General features: G+C 44.0%; 1 protein-coding gene across 1 annotated transcript in view; it reads right to left on the reverse strand.

Moving 5' to 3' along the window:
- Nucleotides 1–18704, reverse strand: part of pkd1a (polycystic kidney disease 1a) — a 174353-nt gene that overhangs the window by 15582 nt on the left and 140067 nt on the right. Inside the window, exons 34-41 of the mRNA XM_078558920.1 lie at nt 16790–16992; nt 14194–14302; nt 13232–13353; nt 9986–10188; nt 7788–7982; nt 5127–5278; nt 1380–1498; nt 415–568 (exon numbers count right to left, since the gene is read on the reverse strand). Coding sequence (XP_078415046.1) covers nt 415–568; nt 1380–1498; nt 5127–5278; nt 7788–7982; nt 9986–10188; nt 13232–13353; nt 14194–14302; nt 16790–16992 — 1257 coding nt within the window. The remainder of the gene's footprint in view (nt 1–414; nt 569–1379; nt 1499–5126; nt 5279–7787; nt 7983–9985; nt 10189–13231; nt 13354–14193; nt 14303–16789; nt 16993–18704) is intronic.

The raw sequence follows: 18704 nt of genomic DNA on the forward strand, positions 1-18704 counted from the left end.
TAATTTTCGAGTAAACATTTAGATAGTTCCAGAAATAAAAACAGAAAACATTAGAAATACTCAGCAGGTTAGGCAGCATCTGTAGAAAGAGAAACTGACTTAACGTCTTAGATTTATACGCCTTTGTCAGAACAGGTTTGTGGGCCATTCTTATTGTGGGAGCCTAGATTGCGAGAATGGGTAGGCTGTACCTCCATGAGCAAGGGGTTTATAGCTGAGCCTGATTCTGTCCTCAGCTGATAGCCACATAAACCTTTCAACACAGGATGGAGGAAGGTCATAGGATAATGATCACAGGTGACTTTCTGTTTTCTCAGTGTGGGGGTAGTGGCTCCACTCCTGCATTCAGTACATCATTACAAGGTATAAGTAGAACACATCTCTTGGGTCAATATTCTGGAACACATTCCTTACCCTGGTAGATCCGGTGATGAGTATGACCATGTATCACTCAAATTTGTAACTGGACTCTTCCAGCCAGTGTCATAATCACCGGTATCTTGAAGGCTGGGATCCTGTAGACATTGCCTAGTTATTGGGGATGGCGAAGGTTGCTGAAGACATTTAACTGGTCGGGTGTAAGCATGAAACAAGAGAAAGTGCAATTAGCTGGGAATGTTTCATGGGAATTAGAAATGTTTATATCACATACAAACTCTAGCCCTGTAATGAGGTAACTCAAAACAGAAAGCGGTCTGAGATTTGAAGAACTTTATTGTGGTTACTGATCTGTAATGTTATAACAAACTGAGTATGGGCCTTTATAAGGATGTTCCATTCACTAGCAATATTTTAATCAAGCAGTAACTCATTATTTCCAGACTGGCCAGTCTGCGAGATGGAGTTTGTAAACTGGGGTGAGCTTCTGAATTTGAAGCTGATTTCATCTCTAATGAATCCAGTTGTTTTCCTTTCACATTCTATGCTGCAGCTCCAAAAAACATAAAAACAGCTTATTGTAGCATTAGTGTGCAATCAGTCGCACTCTCGTCTGTGTCAAAAGTTCAAGCCCCACTCTAGAGACCCGAGCACATAACCTAGGCCCAGTCTGCCTCCTCTGATGGATGGAGAAGATCCCATGGCCTTATTTCTTTGAAGAGCTCTCCCCAGTTCCTGGTTAATATTTATCCCTCAACCGAGATCACTAATACATATGATCCGGTCATTCTCACGTTACTGTTTGTGGGAGCTTGTTGTGTGCCAACTGGCACTTCCTTCAAAGAACAAAGCAAAGTACAGCACAGTAACAGGCCCTTCGGCCCTCCAAGCCTGTGCTGATCATATTGCCTGTCAAACTAAAACATTCATTTCAACAGTGACTACATTTTTAAAGGGACATTCTGAGATTGTGCTTCAGAAATGCAAGTTCTTTCTTTTACCATCATTTATTTTCGAACGAATTTGACGTATTCGTGGACATCCCAACAGTGTCCTGCTTCTATTGTTATACAGGTATGGTAACAGTACCTCTGCCATCCATTTCCAAAGCTCCCCGGATCTGAAAGAGAGCACTAATTTAGATGGAATCCAATAAAGAACATGTGTAAGACATTTGAGATTGCAACAAAAATCTCTTGATTGCGTTGAACTGTCTCATAAGATGCAGGCAATTTGGCCCTTCGAGAATGTTTAACCAATTGATTCATCATGGCTGATCCACCTCAAATCCACCTTCATGAATTGCATATCCATACATTTTCAACAGCAGCCGAACAGCACAATCAGCTAAACTGTATCTGTACGCATCAAACCCTATAGTGACGGGACAAATCCACAAGCCCTTTGTAAGTAAAAAGAAAAGCAAAAAACCTTAATCATATACGATTAAACCAAATGCTAATCCTGCATATTTATTTTCTAATAGCTCGTGTATCTCACAGTCGTGAAAACATTAAATCTGAACCTTTGAGTAAAGTAACAACCAACCTCAAAGAGCTGTCTTTTGATGCCACAGAGGACAACGTAACTATGAGTTAAAACCAACGTTTACCACCTAATTATTGATTAGATTCATACAGAGAAAGAAAGGAGAATGCTTCATGGCTCTCCAAATATCTTAAATTTTGCTTCATGATATTTAGCAATAGAACTCTGTGACTAGATGAACAAGAGGCATGCTTTTGAAATCTGACACACACTAAAAGTCAAGTATCTTTTATGTCCGCTCTTCACTATTGAGTTTTATGAACTTTAAAGCTACAAAATTATATCACGACAGAAAAATAACCTTAATCTATCTCAAACACTCATCTCCACTGCTATTGACTGTAAATGTAGAGTATGAGGCTCAATGCTACTTATCCAAGCTGCCTGTGTACACAGTAACATGTCCCACGAGTTTATGTGCTAAATTAATATGTATACAGGAATTACCTGTACTCTTCAAACTCGTTGCCTGCGTGATAACCCATGGTGTTGATCAGCCATCCATATTTAGCTTATTTTCTAAAATGTGTGTTAAAGGAATGATTGGCTATAAAATGGGTTAACCTTTCTTTGACCCTGTAGCAGTTTGAGGTTGCCAACCCTCCCCAGATTGCCAGGGAGTCCTCAGGATGGGGGACTAATCTCCTGGGATGGACGACTGATCTCGTGGGCGCTGCTACTGTTGACCTGGGAGAAAAGTAAGCTTGTGCGTGCATCCTGTGTCTGCCATCTCTTGATTTCCATGATGCCTCATCTGGGCACAACCCATCTCTGGTTTCAGCCAGACAGCCCTTCATTTCTTTTGCCGGGTTGTCCCATTGCTTCCGGCAAAGTTACGACGCTGATGTGATCGAATATCAACTGGTCAGATGCCACGTGATTAACCCTCCAGGTGTACGTCAACTAGAGTTGGGAACCCTAGCACTTTGCACTGTTGGGGTCTTTGCATCTGCTAGGAACCGGATTAAAAGAATTCCATTCAACAGAGGAGCCTTCTAAGCAGGAGCTGGCACAAACTTTCTCGCCAGCAGTATGGGCTGAAAACAGGGTTGCCAACTCTGGTTGGGGGCATTCCTGGAGATTCCTTCACCTGACCTCCCACTATCAACCAACCTGTTCAGTCAAACAGTCTCATCTCCAACATTTTTAAAACAGATAACCATAAGTTCAAAGAAAATAGAAAAAAAAAGAACAATTTTTTAAACGCCGTTGTGATTTTTTCTTCCAAACTGCTCTTGGCAGTGTCTAGGAGATTAATCTTTAATTCATGGAGCCTCCAGGACAATCCTGGAGGGTTGGCAACCCTAGCTGAAAACATATCCCAAGGTGAAAGGTCAACCTGCTAACCCATAGCAGCATTAATCTACAATATCCTCAGATTTGATTTATCCTTTTTGATTTCTTGCTTGTTCTTCTCCTCCTCTTATTCCTTAGTACTGTGCACTGTTCCAGAGGCGGGAGTAGAGATCAGCTATCCATCGCCTAAACTCTTTGCCAAAGTTTCTCTGCAACTTGCTGTTAGCTGATGTGAAGCGGCCCCTCAACCAGTGCTTGGCCAGCGTTCACCAGCCCCATCTGGTGGCCTGGCTGAGATCACACTGCCACGTGGGAAACCACCAGGACCAGCCCATGTCCCAGCACACTGGGCTGGAACTTACCTGAAACTGAAGGAGGCCTGCCGCTGGGACCAAAAGCGGGTCCCCAAGTCCGTGTGGGCAGACAGCAGGGTCTTACCTGTGGCGGCTGCTGCCCACCATCGAGTTAAGGACAGTGATCTGCCCCTCAGAGTTGCCGGCTCAATCAGAGGAAGGTCAGCTGTAGGGCCGGCCGCTGCTGAGGCTGCAGGGAGGAGGAGAGAGTGCCTCCATGTTAGGAGGCCAATCCCGAGGCAGGTAAAATGCCAGCGGGGTACTGAATTAGCCGTAATTTGACCAATTAATTGAAATAATTGCCTGCCTCCAGTCAGCAGGCAGCCACGCTATTGCCATTCCCGCCATTGACAATATCCTGCGGCTTCAGGAAGAAGATAGGTGGTGGCAGAGGAACCTTCACATACCATTCTACGAGGCTTCCCACCTTCCAGACCATCTCCAGAGAGCTGGTAAAATTCAACCCATTGTATCTCAATGACCTGATCCACGGGCTGAGTGGCCCACAGTCATTATCAATGTTCCCTCTAAATTTTCTTTGTACTGTGTGGGCTACAAACCCCCTCAGAGCACTATATTATTTTGTTGGCGGCCAGTTTCCATTTTAAGCGTCGTGACTTACACTGGAAATTTCTCCTGACGGAGTTGTGAGCAGCCTCTTTATTTCAAAGGCCCGGTGCATTCCAGATCACTGTGTGATTGTGCATGCATGCACACGAGAAGTAACATTGTCCATTATAACGGCCACCTTCTTTAGCCAAAGCTAAGACTTTCCTCTGTTTCTCCTACCATTATCTGCCATTTTACGCATCATGTTTCATCTGCCATTGCTCAGCCCACTTGTATATTCTGCCCATTTCATTCTGAGACTTCTGAGCTGCCTCCTTCAAATCCTTTGTCCCTCCTATTTTGGAGTCATCGATGTATTTGACCCATTTGCATTGTGTCTAAATCCGAGTATCTTTTGGCCAGGATTTTAAGGCCTCTCCCGCCCAGCAGGATATTATGGTCCTGCTGAACTGAAAGGAGATTTAAATGGCTCGCTGCATTCGATGGGAAGAGACACGTCATGACCAGACCGTAAAATCCTGGCCGTTGTAATTTCGACACGACAGTGGTCCTGGCACTCCATGCAAAACTTCCCCTGTGCACCCACCCCCCCAACTCCCACTTATCTCCTCAAATGAATCCTCATTGTTTCCGACCCTATACCCGTGGCATTATTCAAAGAAGAACAGGGGAGTACTCCCTGCTGTCCTCCTGGCCAATATTTACTCCTGAACCAACGTCGCTAAAACAGATTATATGGTCATTATCACATTGCTGTTTGTAGGAGTTTGCTGTGCACAAATTGGCTGCTGCATTTCCTGCATTACAGCAGTGACTAGATGGAAAATGTGAAAGCACTGTTATAAATGTAAGTCCCTTCTCTCTTTTAATGGGGAAGTATATTTAAAAGTGCAACAAAATTGACAATATGGATTGAGTAAGTAGGGTGGTGTGTGCAGGACGTAAGGTTTTCAATAACAAATTTCTATATTAGTGCCTTACCTTTTGATTTTCTGGAATTCGACTCCTTTTCTGGCCCCTAGCAGGCCTTGTCTAATTGAACTTTGCAGGAGTCTGCTCTGGGCGTCTCTGAATGAATCTCCATAATTAATCAACAGGACCACAAGCAGAAACAACATGTAGATGATGAAGTTCTGAAACACAAGAGATGACAATTCCAGTCAGCTCCATTTAACATTAATGCAATACTGATTAAAAAAATAAGGACACCTGAAGACAAGAGAGGCCGAAGGAACAGGACAAGGTTAAACACATGCGCATCTCAGTAACTTCAGGGCGACACCAATCACCCAACTGGTATTAAAATGTAAACCGGAATAGCGGATATTCTGTTAAAATAATTATCCATGTTTGTTTTCAGTTTTATTCTCTTTCCCTTTGGAGCTCAGATTTCGTCCTGTAGCAAGTTGGAAAATTAATATAGTTGCATCCAAAGTCTGGATATGTAATCTGTTTGCCACTACACTGTAAGTATGGTATCCTGCAGGATTTGTAACCATCATCGCACAGTACATTCCCTCTCTCCCACATCACTGTTAAATCAATGCAGTCAGCCAGCCAAGGGCTTTTGTTTTTAGGGCAGGAATGCTGCAAAGTTGCCCACTTTTGTTTGTAGACTGCTTGAGCCTTTCACTTGTGTATCAGGCGCAACATGCTGTCCTCTTGCCTTAGGAAAGACTGAAAATAGCCCACAACACCAATTATTACTTATGCACGTCTCTTGCTTATGAGGAAGGAAGCAGCCCACTAATAACAATGGGAGGAGGAATAGTATTTTTCTTCTCCACTTTGTTAGTGCTACATTAGTGCCAGACCAGGGTAGGTGCTGAAAGGATGTTTCCCCTTGTGGGAGAAACTAGAACTAAGGGGCACAGTTTAAAAATAAGGGGTCTCCCATTTAAGAGGAGATGAGGATAATTTTCTTTCTCTTAGGGGGCTGTAGGTCGTTGGAAACTTTCTTCCCCGGAGAGTGGTGGAGGCAGGGTCACTGAATATTTTTAAGGCAGGGGTAGATAGATTCTTGACTAACAAGGGAGTCAAAAGTTATCAGGGGTAGGCGGGAACGTGGAGTTGAGGCCACAATCAGATCAGCCATGATCTTATTGAATGGTGGAGCAGACTCGAGGGGTCGAATGGCCCACTCCTGCCCCTAATTTGTACGTGTGTATGTGTGTACCAGGACGGGGGGAGAAACTGGGAGAAGCAGGAAGTGAAGGAGAGGGAGGAAAGTTCCAGCAGGGAGTGAGGGAGGAGGCAGGTGTTTTGCTATGAAGATGGAGTGTGACAATCGAGGTAACAATTGTGGAAGAGATGATCTGGTTGCTAAATGTGGATAGACCGAAGGGTCATTTATTTTTCCTATAACTGGTTTCAAATTAAAAATCCATCAGTAAATAAATGTGATTGAAGTAACTAGAGTGGACAGTTCTAAGTAAAAATTCAATATTTTTCGGCAGAACACGCTTCCTAAAATCTACACATCATTTGGTTGGGAGGATTAGAATTTTGATCAGGTTTTGTACACAATTCTACATTTTCTTACTGCATGAGGTGGTTTATTCAACATTTTTAACCTCAAAAGAAAATAAATTCCAGAAAATATAGACGTATTATTAAAAAAGTATTGCTCTCTGAATTATTTTTAATAACTTATGAGACCGACTTCAGCTCTTGAACAATTATCCAGACAGAAATTGATTGATAGGTCTGTATTACAAGTGTATGGGCAGGGAATTAATTACTATCAGTGTCACACTGATAGACAAGGACCCACAAACATTGAGGGGGCCAAGACTAGCAGTGTACTTAGCCTCTCAGTCCTTTGATAGCTCTGTTGTTTCGATGCTGCCTTTAACAGCTGGCCTCCGAACTGGAAAAATACTAACATGAGCACTGTAAAAAAAAAAATTACTCTTGCCATTTTTCTCTCCCAGTATTTGTTTTGGCTGCGGCTGAAAATTCAAAAAGTTGCGTCCAAGATCAAGCAATATGCATTCCCTTGCCTGTCGCTCGGGAAAACTACATATTTACCTCAGCGATAACAAGCGAAAAGCAAGTCATTTTCCCCTTGATTATATAAAGGCACATACATGAGTCAGAGATTAAAAATTTCAGAATAAAAATGTGATTGCTGGAGCTTCTCAAGTAAAGACAGAAGGTGTTGAAAATAGGTCAACCTCCCAAACTTGAAATATAGGCTTGATTTGAGTGAGGCTTTTCAACAGAAGTCCTCTTTAATTTGCTCTATCAGGTGCTTACTGGTTTATTGCGTATTTTATCATCGAACATGTGGTTCAATGCACTTGCAATGTTTTGGTAGTTATCTGACCAGCTGAAATTTTGGACTGGTGCTTCTTATGCAGAATTTATAGGATAGAAACAAACCATTCTGTCTAACTGGTGAATGCCAGTGTTTATGATCCTAAGGAGCTTCCTCCCATCGTCTCAGTTTCTATTCCTTTCTCCCTAACGTGTTTATCTAGCTCCCTGTTAAATGCATCCGCACTAGTCGCCTCAACTACTCCACGTGGTAGCAAGTTTCACGTTCTACCCACTTGCTGGTTAAAGAGGTTTCTTCTGAATTTCCTGTTTTATTGCTGGGGGTTTGAAGCCCTGAGTTGATGGAAGTTTTCCAATTTGTACCTTGAGCATTCTGTGAAGAATCTGGACCTTCCTTGCCTCCTCCTTGGCTTGGAGAAGGCCATACCCTTGGGGAGGCCGCACTTTGCCAATCTTTTCTGAGATCTGTTCGACACGTGGCTTCTCGACTAAATTGTCATCTTCATCCGGGTGGATGCGTTTGGCAACCAACGCAAAGTAAAGTGCTTCAGTCAGAACCTGAATTGCAAATAAAAGGATCAGAAAGGACATTGTCATTTATACTGGAGCATTCTTATTAAAGCCAATGAGTGTTTAAGGGTAGCACGAGTGCCCAAACTTTCAGCTCGAAGGTGTTCTGATACAAGAAGATATGTTTAAGATCGGGCAGGCAGAACTTTGAGGTCCAGAGCCAATGCAGACAGCAAACAACTTATCAGAAAATCCCTAATCTTTGCAGAATCATAGAATGGTTCCAGCACAGGAGGAGGCCACTTGGTCTGTCATACCTGTGCTGGATCTCTGCAAGGGTAATTTGGCTAGTCCCACTCTCCTGCCCTCTCCTCTTATCCCCGCAAATATTTTCTCTTCAGGTGCTTATCTAATTCCCTTTCGAAAGCCAGAATTGAATCTGCTTCCACCACACTCTTAGGCAGTGCATTCCAGATCCTAACTGCTCCCTGTGGAAAACAGTTTTGCCTCATGTTGCCTTTGGTCCTTTGCCATTCGCCTTATATTGGTGTCCCCTGGCTCTCAACCAATGGCCACAGTTTCTAGCTATCTACTTTGTCCAGGCCCCCCCCCATGTTTTTGAATGCTTCTCATCAAATCTCCTCTCAAACTTCTCTAAGGAGAACAGCCCCAGCTTCTCCAATCTATTCACATAACTGTAGTCCCTCATCCCTGGAGCCATTCTTGTAAATCTTTTCTGCACCCTCTCCCAAGCCTTCGCATCCTCCCTAAAATGTTGTGCTCAGAATTGGACGCAATACTCCAGCTGAGGCCAAACCAGTGTTTTTAGCCCGTCATTTCCCTCCCATTAACGTCAACGCCTGCAAAGTTATGAGCAACACGCCTGCAATTTTCCAACAAGCTGTCCAATGTGTGCAAGGCCTGGGTTGTTGCTGTTCTACTTTATCCAAAAGATGTTTAGCTTTGATTCAAGCTCAACTAGTTTCAACGTTGCAGCTTTTACAATCTGAGGGCTTCTTTAGAATGTCACAACATCAGTAAAAGAAAATACCGCAACATTATAAAGAAACTCTGGCCTGCATTTCCCCTGCATTTCCCCAAGCCTTGCTTGGTGGAACACTCAGTGATGCAGCCCAGGAAGCCACTAGTTCGACTTTTAACCCATACTGAGTCGGTGCCGTGGACCATTCCAGTTACCTCCGTGCCCCTGCATTAGTAAGGGCCCCCATATCCAGCTTAATCCCAAAATGATACAGCACAGAAGGAGGAGCCACTCGGCCCATTCTTATCTGTGCCAGCTCTTCGAAAGAGCGGTCCAATTAGTCCAAATCCCCCTGTTCTTTCTTCACAGCCCTGCAAAAATTTTTCCCTGCAATTATTGATCCAATTCCCTTTTGAAGTTACTATTTAATCTGCTTCCACCAACCTTTCAGGCATTGCATTCCAGGCCATAAGAGCTCACTGCTATGTGGCTTGGTGACAAATGTTGTCCTTTAACTCTCCTGTGCAACAACCCGGGATGTTCTACTATACTAAAGCCGCTATCTTAGTGAAAGCTGTTGTTGTATTAAAGATTTCCCTGCAATGCAACATTACTTAGTCATCAGATGGATAGTTAAATTGGATGTAGGCAGGACGAAAACAAATGTCCAGCGTTACCTACAACTCTCGTGATCTAACAGGGTGTCTTGGGAAAATAAAACCTTGAAGTTATGTGATCTTTTAATATTCTGTACAGCACTCATGCAAAAGTTCACAGGCTGGGAAGTTCCTCAGAGGTGCCCACACTCCACCTCGCAATTTAGCTTGGAGTATGACTGAAAGCTCCTCTACACCAACGAAGTCTCTGCCACAACTTTCGGTGAAACTACAGTATCGATTCCAAGGCTATTCCTGGCCCTGCTGACACAGGACTGGTACAACATGGGGTTAGATACAGAGTAAAGCTGCCTCAACACTGTCCCCATCAAACACTCCTGAAGGAACGTTCCTGAAGGAATCTAGAAAGGCCTAGACTTAAAACGATGACACCTTTTTGTGCCAGAACCTGCCTTCAGAGGTTCCAAGAGGAAGAATGAAGAGAGGACACTGAAGATTCCTGAGATGAGCCACATGAGGGCAATTCTGGAGTTGAAGCTAACGCCAATCCATATAGACACAATGAAGCAGCCGGAGAAGAGGAAGAAACAGAGGGCATGTGCTGTATAACTACACCAGAATGGGAAGAGACATTGCTGTGGAGGGTCAGTGAAAGCTGTTGAAACACAAGAATATAAAATAACATTAATAGAATCCAACCTGGGTCAGTCATTATCTCACAATAGCACTTAAAAGGGACACAACACACCAAAAGTCCTGTATGGCTGTATTTACAATCACAAAGTATTATAATTACAAAGTATTTACAACCTAGAAACTGACACACAAGCTTTCTCCTGCTGTTCCTCATCTAATCCTGTCAGTAAATCCTTCTACTCCTTTCTCCTTTGTGCTTATCCACATTCTCACCATTCTCTGGGTAAAGCAGTTTCCCCTAAATTCCCTACTGGATTTATTGGTGACTATCTTATATTTATGGCCCCGAATTCTGGCCGCAACCACTTATGTTTTTGTATTTTTGAGTGGAGCTACTGTTTTTCCTTGGACTCAGCGTATCTGGTGATTTCATTAACAGACCTTGTTTTTCCTACGAACCAGAACATGTTTTTACCCGCCCGATATCCAGTTAAATATAGCAGAGCCCAGTGTTTGAACAGAGAACTCTCGTGCTGGACTCTGGCTTATTAAAATATATCACGTCACCAAATGGCCCTGTTTACCTTGGGTGATGGAGGAGTGTACCCCTTCATCAGACTGAGCGCAGGGTTTAACCCGCAACTTTCTAACTCAGCAGTGAGATTGCTGCCCTCTGAGTCACGACCAGCATCTAGTTTAGCAAATTATCCTTTCAATTCAGGGATGTGTGTCTGGAATTTCTGTAGAAACCTCCCAATCTCTGAACGTAATATTGATGATACATCAACAAGCTCCCTAGAGAAACGGTTCAGACTTTTATAACATTTCTCTGGGGTATGGAGGGGAGGTGAGGGGTTTATTGCGGGGGGGTCGTTCTGTAGATCTTCTGCTAGAGTTATGACAGTTGTTCTGATCCCCAGCTGAGCTTACCAGCAGACAAGCCTGATCCCAAGGCGGAACCCAGCCTGATAGATCCTAACTTTTATGTGTTTGTTTAAATACTTGGAGAGTAGCTACTGAACAGAGTCACAGCTAATGAACTTTCAACAAAAGCATTAAACATTTATTAAACAAGAAAAGATGAACTATATTACAATACTCCTTCACCCACAACTATACCTTTACAGATATATACAGATTTGTAAGGATAACACAAGTAACAAAAGCTATCCTAAACTCTTAATGTTCACTGTTAAGTACAATCCATGTAAACCAATAGGAAACCTGTGGTCAGACACACCACACTCTGAAACCAAGTGACAAACGCCACCCCAGTCAGATGCTATGGATTTCTCCTCACCTACCCCCAGACGCTTGTCAAACTGTGAGTCAACCAGTTTCACTGAACTCTGTCTTTCACACAAGGGTTTCCAATCTCCACTCTCCAAGAACTTGCTTTGGAATCTTCTCCCAAACTGACGCTTTCTCTCAGACACTTTCTGCAAGGGTTCACCTCCAGGGTTTTGATCTCTCCTTCTGATGTTCCTCTCCCCTGGGTCACCACATGTATTCAAGCTTACTTCCATGCACTGTCTCTCACTGACTCAGCTGCCAACAGTACACCACTGCTTCAAATGCCCATAGCAAAGATTTACAGACCTTCAGTTGTCTCTTTGGACCTTATGGACTCTTGCAGACTGTTCTCACTTTAAATCTACTTTCTGCAGCTTTTGTCTCTTTAAATCTGAAGCTTGGAGCCTTTCTTTCTGCCCCTCACTCTTAGCTTCACTTAACAGGGCCTTTCCCAGGTTCCTGTCCTTCCCTTTGACTAGAAAGTCTGCTTGGGACTTTCTCCTGTTCCACTCCCCTGGATTTTGGGGTCTTTTCTTTGGCTTGGGGCTGGCTATCTGCCCCTTTGCTCCAGTCTGTCCTGGCAGCTACTATCAAAACCAACTGAACTCAAACAGCTTCCAAGTCAAACTGCTGTTTCTAGTTTCTTCTGTGTGTGTGTGTGGCTGTGGGAGGGACCTGCCTCTCTGGATCCCTGTTGCTCGGCAACAGCCCAGTTTCTCTACTCTTGTTTGTTTCGCTTAGCTGCAACAGTTCTAAAGCTCTCATTTGAAATGCAGGCACCTTTTTAAGTGAAACTAAAACTCAATTTGACCTTTCTTAACTTACAGATGCAGAAATACACATCAAACCTCAACTTTAAAGCTAAAACTCATTCCTAACATCTACAAATATAACTTATTAAACCATCTCTATTTCCTAACACAGTGGATTGGGAGAACCTGGTAGACTCAAGTCAACTTCAGGGGCAGAATTTTGCCCCTGGTGGGCGGGCTCGGCGGGGGCTATCGGGAAGTTGACCGCCGCCCATGATCGGCGCCGCACGGCGATTTCACGCTGGTGGGCCAATTATGGCCCACCCAGCATGAAATGTGAGCAACAGCGCTGCCTGTGCGGGGGTGGGGGGGGGAAAGAGTGCGAGCAGAACTTTGCACATGCGAGCGAGTGAGCATTGCATAATCTCCCTGAGGCACCCAGATGTCGAGATATATATAAGAAAATAAAAATGTAATAAAACATGTCCCCCTCACGTGACTCTGTCACATGAGCAGGGACATGTTATTAGTGAAAAATAAAAGTTTTAAAAATTTTTTATTTGCTTTCGGAAACCTCATCCCACCCGTGGATGAGGCTTCCAAAAAAAATTCAAAGGCCACTTGGCCTTTTCGCCTGCCCGCCAACCGTTAGGTGAAAAATTTACGTTAATTGATTACTTAGTGGCCTTAACCTTTTGGCCTTTTAATTGTCGAACTATCACGCTCGGCCAACGTCAACGCGCGTCACTTCACGCTCGAGTGGGCCGGGCACGTGCCCGCCCGTCGAGCAAAAAGTTCTGCCCCAGATTTTTGGAGTGGTTCTAAGTGCAGTAAATGTACGACACCATCAACCACATACAGTGGCCATCCTGAGCCTTACACATAGGCAACAAGCAGTATCAGAACAGTTAGGGGAGATAGCCAACAGCACAGGCATAGGGGCTTTTTGACCTAAAACGCCCCAAGAACAGATGGCCTGTATAATGGGGGTGCAGGATGTGGAGTTGGAAATTTTACCTATTTTTCTGGTAGTAGCTGATCTTGCGATGCCGTGGGAGGGCCTGATGACTTGATCACCAGTCTTGTGCAAGACTGGTGCTTCTGGTCGTGGCTGCTTGCTCCCATCAATTATCTCCGTTCTGAAGAAGAGAAAGCAAAACCAGGCCGACGTGAGCATTTTCAGTCATGGTTTACACAGGACATTTTCATACCAAGTCTGCTTGACAAATGAAGGGCATCTGGTATTGTAATTGCAAACCTGGAGTTGGTAGATTTTCAGTTTGCCACGTGGATATAAAGCTGACATTACAGAAGAGATACCCGTATAGAAACAACCCAATTTAAAAAAAAAATTCTTCCATGAGATGTGGGCATCGCTGGTGAGGCCAGCATTTGGTGCCCATCCCTAATTGCCCTTGACCTGAGTGGCTTGTTAGGCCATTTCAGAGAACAGTTAAGAGTCAACCACATTGCTGTGGATCTGGAGTCACATGTAGGCCAGACCAGGTAAGGATGACAGATTTCCCTCCCTAAAGGGCATTAGTCAACCAGATGGGTTTTTTCTAACAATCAACAATAGTTGTCATGGTCATCATTACTGAAGGTAGCTTTATATTCCAGATTTTTCTTTATGAATTGAGTTTAAATTTCACTGGCTTCCTTAGTGGGACTTGAACCCATGCAGCCCCTCCTATTGATTTCAATGCCAGATTTATGTCAGGCAAGTTGAAAATCTACCCCATGGACTTTCCAAACTCTAACTGTTACTGGAGAGAGCATTCGAAGCTCAAAATATTAACTCCTTGTGGATTTGCATCTACTAGCATTTTGGATAATAATGGTCATTTTATTCCTGTACACTAATTTCTGTTTGGAAAATTAGACGTTCCTGTTGAGAAGATATCCTTAAGCCATTGTCAGTGGCAAATTGATACTTGACATTGCAGTGAAATAGGGACAGATTTTCACGACATACTCACAGGTTAGATATTAAGTGACTCTCAGCATCTAGTGAGACCCTGCCACTGTCGTATGAGGTAGACACCTCATTGTTTCCGTCAAAGTTAATTCTTTGTATCAGGTGTTCATCTGAGGGAAACAATGCATCAAAGTGTAGATGGAAATGACTTGCTAATACACGAGCAGAAATGGAAGCAAAGCGTATTACATAGGATTACATTGTAGGTACAGCACAGAAACCGGCCATTCAGCCCAACCAGTCCATGCCAGTGTTTATGCTCCACTCGAGCCTCATACTATCTTTCCTCCTCTAACTCTATCAGCATAAACCTCTATTCCCTTCTCTCTCATATGCTTATCCAGCCTTCGCTTAAAATGCATCTATACCTCTCGCTTCAACCACGCTCTGTGATAGCAAGTTCCATATTCTCACCATTCTCTGGGTAAGGAAGTGTCTTCTGAATTCCCAATTGGATTTCTTGATGACTAATTTTGCTCTTCCCCACAAGAGGAGACATTCTCTCTGTATCCAGCCTATCAAAACCTTTCAGAATTTTAAAGACCTCTATTAGGTCACGCCTCAAGCTCATCTTTTCAAGTGAAAAAGGGCCCAGCCTGTTCATTCACCTGATAGATATACCTCTTGCATTTCTGGTATCGTCCTTGTAAATCTTTTTTGTACCCTCTCCAATGCCCCTATGGCCTGGATTTTTCCTACGGTGGGTGGGCTGGGCGAGAACAGGCTGGGGTGGGCGTGGAGCCAATCGCCACCTGCGATCGGCTGTGAGCCGCCATTTTACACGGGTGGGCCAATTAAGGCCCGCCCAGCGCAACGCGTGGCCGGTAGCGCTCAGTGCTACCTGTGCAGGCAGGGGGAGGAGGGAGAGTCGTGGCCTGCACTCTTTCATGCATGCACGCGGAAGAGCGCAGCAATCTCCCTGAGGCAGCTCCGTGCCTCAGGGAGATTGAATGGTTGTGGAAATTAATAAAGAATGGATTTAAAAATTTATTCATGTGACAGTGTCACATGAGTTAGGGCATGTTTGTAAAGGTGGGAATATTAATTTATTGATTTTATAAAAGTTTCAGGAAAACTCATCCCTTAAGGTTGGACGGGCAGCGTTCTTAATTCCTATAATTACTTTCTCAATGGCCTTAACATTCTGGTGGGCACGCAGCCAACTTTGGCACACACCCACCGAACGAAATATCACGATGGCGCGCAATGAAGTCAGGACGCACGCTCAATGTCATCGCACGTCATTTTACGCGTCAGCATGTCGGGCCCGCCCCCGCACGCCAACCGGAAGATTCTGCCCTATATCTTTTTTATATGACATGGAAACCTGATTGTACACAGTACTCCTTGGTCCAACCATCTACTTCGTTGAACTGTGAGTTGTTGGCCTTTCAAAAAAAAAATCAAAATGCTCTGTATTTGCAAAATGACTGCATGTACATATGACAAAATATTTCTATTGTGTTACAGGCTCAGAGCAAGAGGAACAATTCATAATACGTGGGGAAGAAGATTGAACTCTCCCATGTCGCATTCAAGGAGTGCTAACTAGTTAATATTCAGGAATGAATAGTAAAATATACAGTAATTATCCTCCCTGCTAAAATCAAGGAACAGTTGGGGCTTGTTTAGACAGGGCTGAAAAGTGGAGTTGAGGTCAAAGGTCAGCCATGATTTTACTGAGTGGCGGAGCAGGCTTGAGGGGCCGAATGGCCTACTCCAGCTCCTAGTTCTCGTGTTCTTTTGTGATCCCATAGTTGGGTGTTCCCGGAGAGAGCAGCCCAAGAAACTGTGGGCCTGCAGCCTATCTATCAGATTTAATGGAAGCAAGATCCCAGGTCGCATGCTCTTTACTGGGAGCACTAGATCACACAACCAACTCTCATGATGTCTTTGGATCTTTTTGACCACTTTTCCACAAAAAGAACGTGGAGAAAAAGTTTGTGAGAATGCTATTCAATTAAAGAAAAAAGCAAGTGTCTTCTTGCAAGTTTTTTTTTTATAAAGGGAGGAACCTTGAAGAAAGGCGTTTAATGTGATAATCAGAAACTGCCAAATAACAAGCAGATTGTTAGCCTGTCTCAATACCTAGAAACCATTGTGTAGCAAATCCTTTACAAACATGCAAAATAGGAACGGGAGTAGGCCATTCAGCCTGTCGAGTCTGCTCCACCATTCAATTAGATCATGGCTGATCTGTTTGTACTATTAATTCCACATTCCCATCTACCCTCAATAACCTTTGATTCCCTTGCCTAACAAGAATCTATCTACCTCTGCCTTAAAGATATTCAATGACCCCGCCTCCACTGCCTTCTGAGGCAGAGGATTCCAAAGTTTGATCTCTGACAGCTTCTAAGAGCTGGCAATTATCGCATTGCTGCTTGAGGGAGTTTGCTGTTTGCTAATTGGCTACTGCCTCTCCTAAATTCCAACGGTGACTACACTTCAAAAACACTTCACCAGCTTAAAAAAAGTGAGGTCATGAAAGGCGATACGCAAATGCAAGTCCTTCCTTTCTCTTTTACTGCTTCATCGAAGCCCTCGATTGCCCTCTCACGGAAGTTCAATACTTTTGTAGCAGTGTAAAAGCTTACCTGAAGTGGAGAAGCATTTGCTCCTGACCTGATCGAAACCAAGCGAGAGGGGCTCATCGTCTGAACTCAGCTGCATCTCTATCCCGAGGTGGCGGGTCCCTCGTCCTCTCCTTAGCTTTGGAATGTTACTGCCTATAATGGACTGATCATTCAGCAAATCTGGCCAATTCATCATGTTGTCATAGGCAGGCCAGGTCGGCAGGCTGTGGGTGAACACGAAGCCTCAGCAGTTGTGTTACAGCAATTAGAACAAAAGCCACTCGACTCGCCAACATAAACACTTGGGCACCCTCCTGGGAGCTTTCCCCCTTTTCTTTTTGAAAAGAAAATGCAGAAGTCCACAAATTAAGAGCAATTGTGACTGGGGACAATATTATTAGCCTCAGATAACCCGGACAAAGGAGAAGGGGAAAATAATAAACCAACCTGACTGCTATCCTGCTGGAAAATGTGGCTGCATAGACGTCAGGTTTCAACAACAATGTATATTCATATAGTGCCGTTAATGTAACAAAACATCCCAAGGTGCTTCATAGGAGCATTATGAAACAACACAGGACACCGAGCTACATGAGGAGATATTAGGGCAGATGACCAAAAGCTTGGTCAAAGAGGTAGGTTTTGGGAAGTGTCTTAAAGGAGGAAAGCAAGATAGAGAGGCGAAGAGGTCTGGGGAGGGAATTCCAGAGCTTAGAGCCTAAGCAATTGAAGGGTGCAGTCACCAATAGTAGAGTGATTAAAATTGGGGATATTCAAGAGGCCAGAATTAGAGGAACGCAGGTATCTCGGAGAGGTGTGTGAGGCTGGAAGCGATTGCAGAGATGGGGAGAGGTGAGGCCACAAAAGGGATTTGAAAACAAGAATGAGAATTTGGAAATAAAGATGTTGCTTGACCGGGAGCTAATATAGGCCAGCGAGCACAGGGGTGATAGGTGAATGGAGCTTAGGGAGAGTTAGGAGGCGGGCAACAGAGTTTTGGATGTGACTTTGAATTTACAGAGGGTAGAATGTGGGAACCCAGGCAGGAGAATTAGAATAGTCAAGTCTAAACGTAATGAAGGCATGGATGAGGGTTTCCCCAGCAGATGACAGGAGAGGATAGGACCCTGGCTATGATTGTGTCCATCAACAAAGAGCTTGCTAACACTAGCTAAGTAGTAAAAGACCCATTGGATGAGATAACTGGATGCCAGCTGCCATTTTTGGAACAGCACTTCAGCATTAGGAGAAATATCAGGGGATAAAAGGATTGAAACTTTAAATGCAGAAGGTGATTAATGAAATTTTTTTTAAAAATAAATACCTTTATATCTGTGACAATCCCTTTCTGAGACAGAGGTTAGGAGGTGTACAGGAATGGTCCCAGGATGATCTGAATTCAGCCAGCTGACTGACAGCCACTCAGTTATTCCTCACAAAGATGCAGCTGACATCTGAGCCAAAGTGTGTCCTGGGGGCTGTGGCCCTCCATTGTTCAGTTGCTGAATTGGTTATCTGTAAGTTTTATAAACAGTTCAGGGAGAAGGGAAGGGGTTCCAGGCAGGAGCTGGCTCTACCAGGGGTAGGGTTCCACAGCCAGTACCTCATCCAAATTGGAATTCTTCATGCGCGAACTTTATCCCCAAGTCCAATGGTCACTAGGCTAAGCTTCAGCCTGTCCTTATCCCAGCTTGGCAACCCTAACCCTAACCACTTACTAGTGAATACTATAGAAATTAGCGGGAGCACTCACTAATTCCACTCTCCCCACCCTTGGCCAAGTGACAGTGGTCAGACATCGCAACCCCTCCTCCTCCTCACTTCTGCTCCAGCTGAAACTAGCTTATGTATTAGGGGACCTGGGACCTCTTGTGGTCCTCATGACACAGTATGCGGCACATTTAACAACCAAACAGTTCTCTCCTCAAAAGAAATG

The sequence above is a fragment of the Cetorhinus maximus genome, chromosome 15 (genome assembly GCF_964194155.1).
Source record: "Cetorhinus maximus chromosome 15, sCetMax3.hap1.1, whole genome shotgun sequence".
Lineage (NCBI taxonomy): Eukaryota > Metazoa > Chordata > Chondrichthyes > Lamniformes > Cetorhinidae > Cetorhinus > Cetorhinus maximus.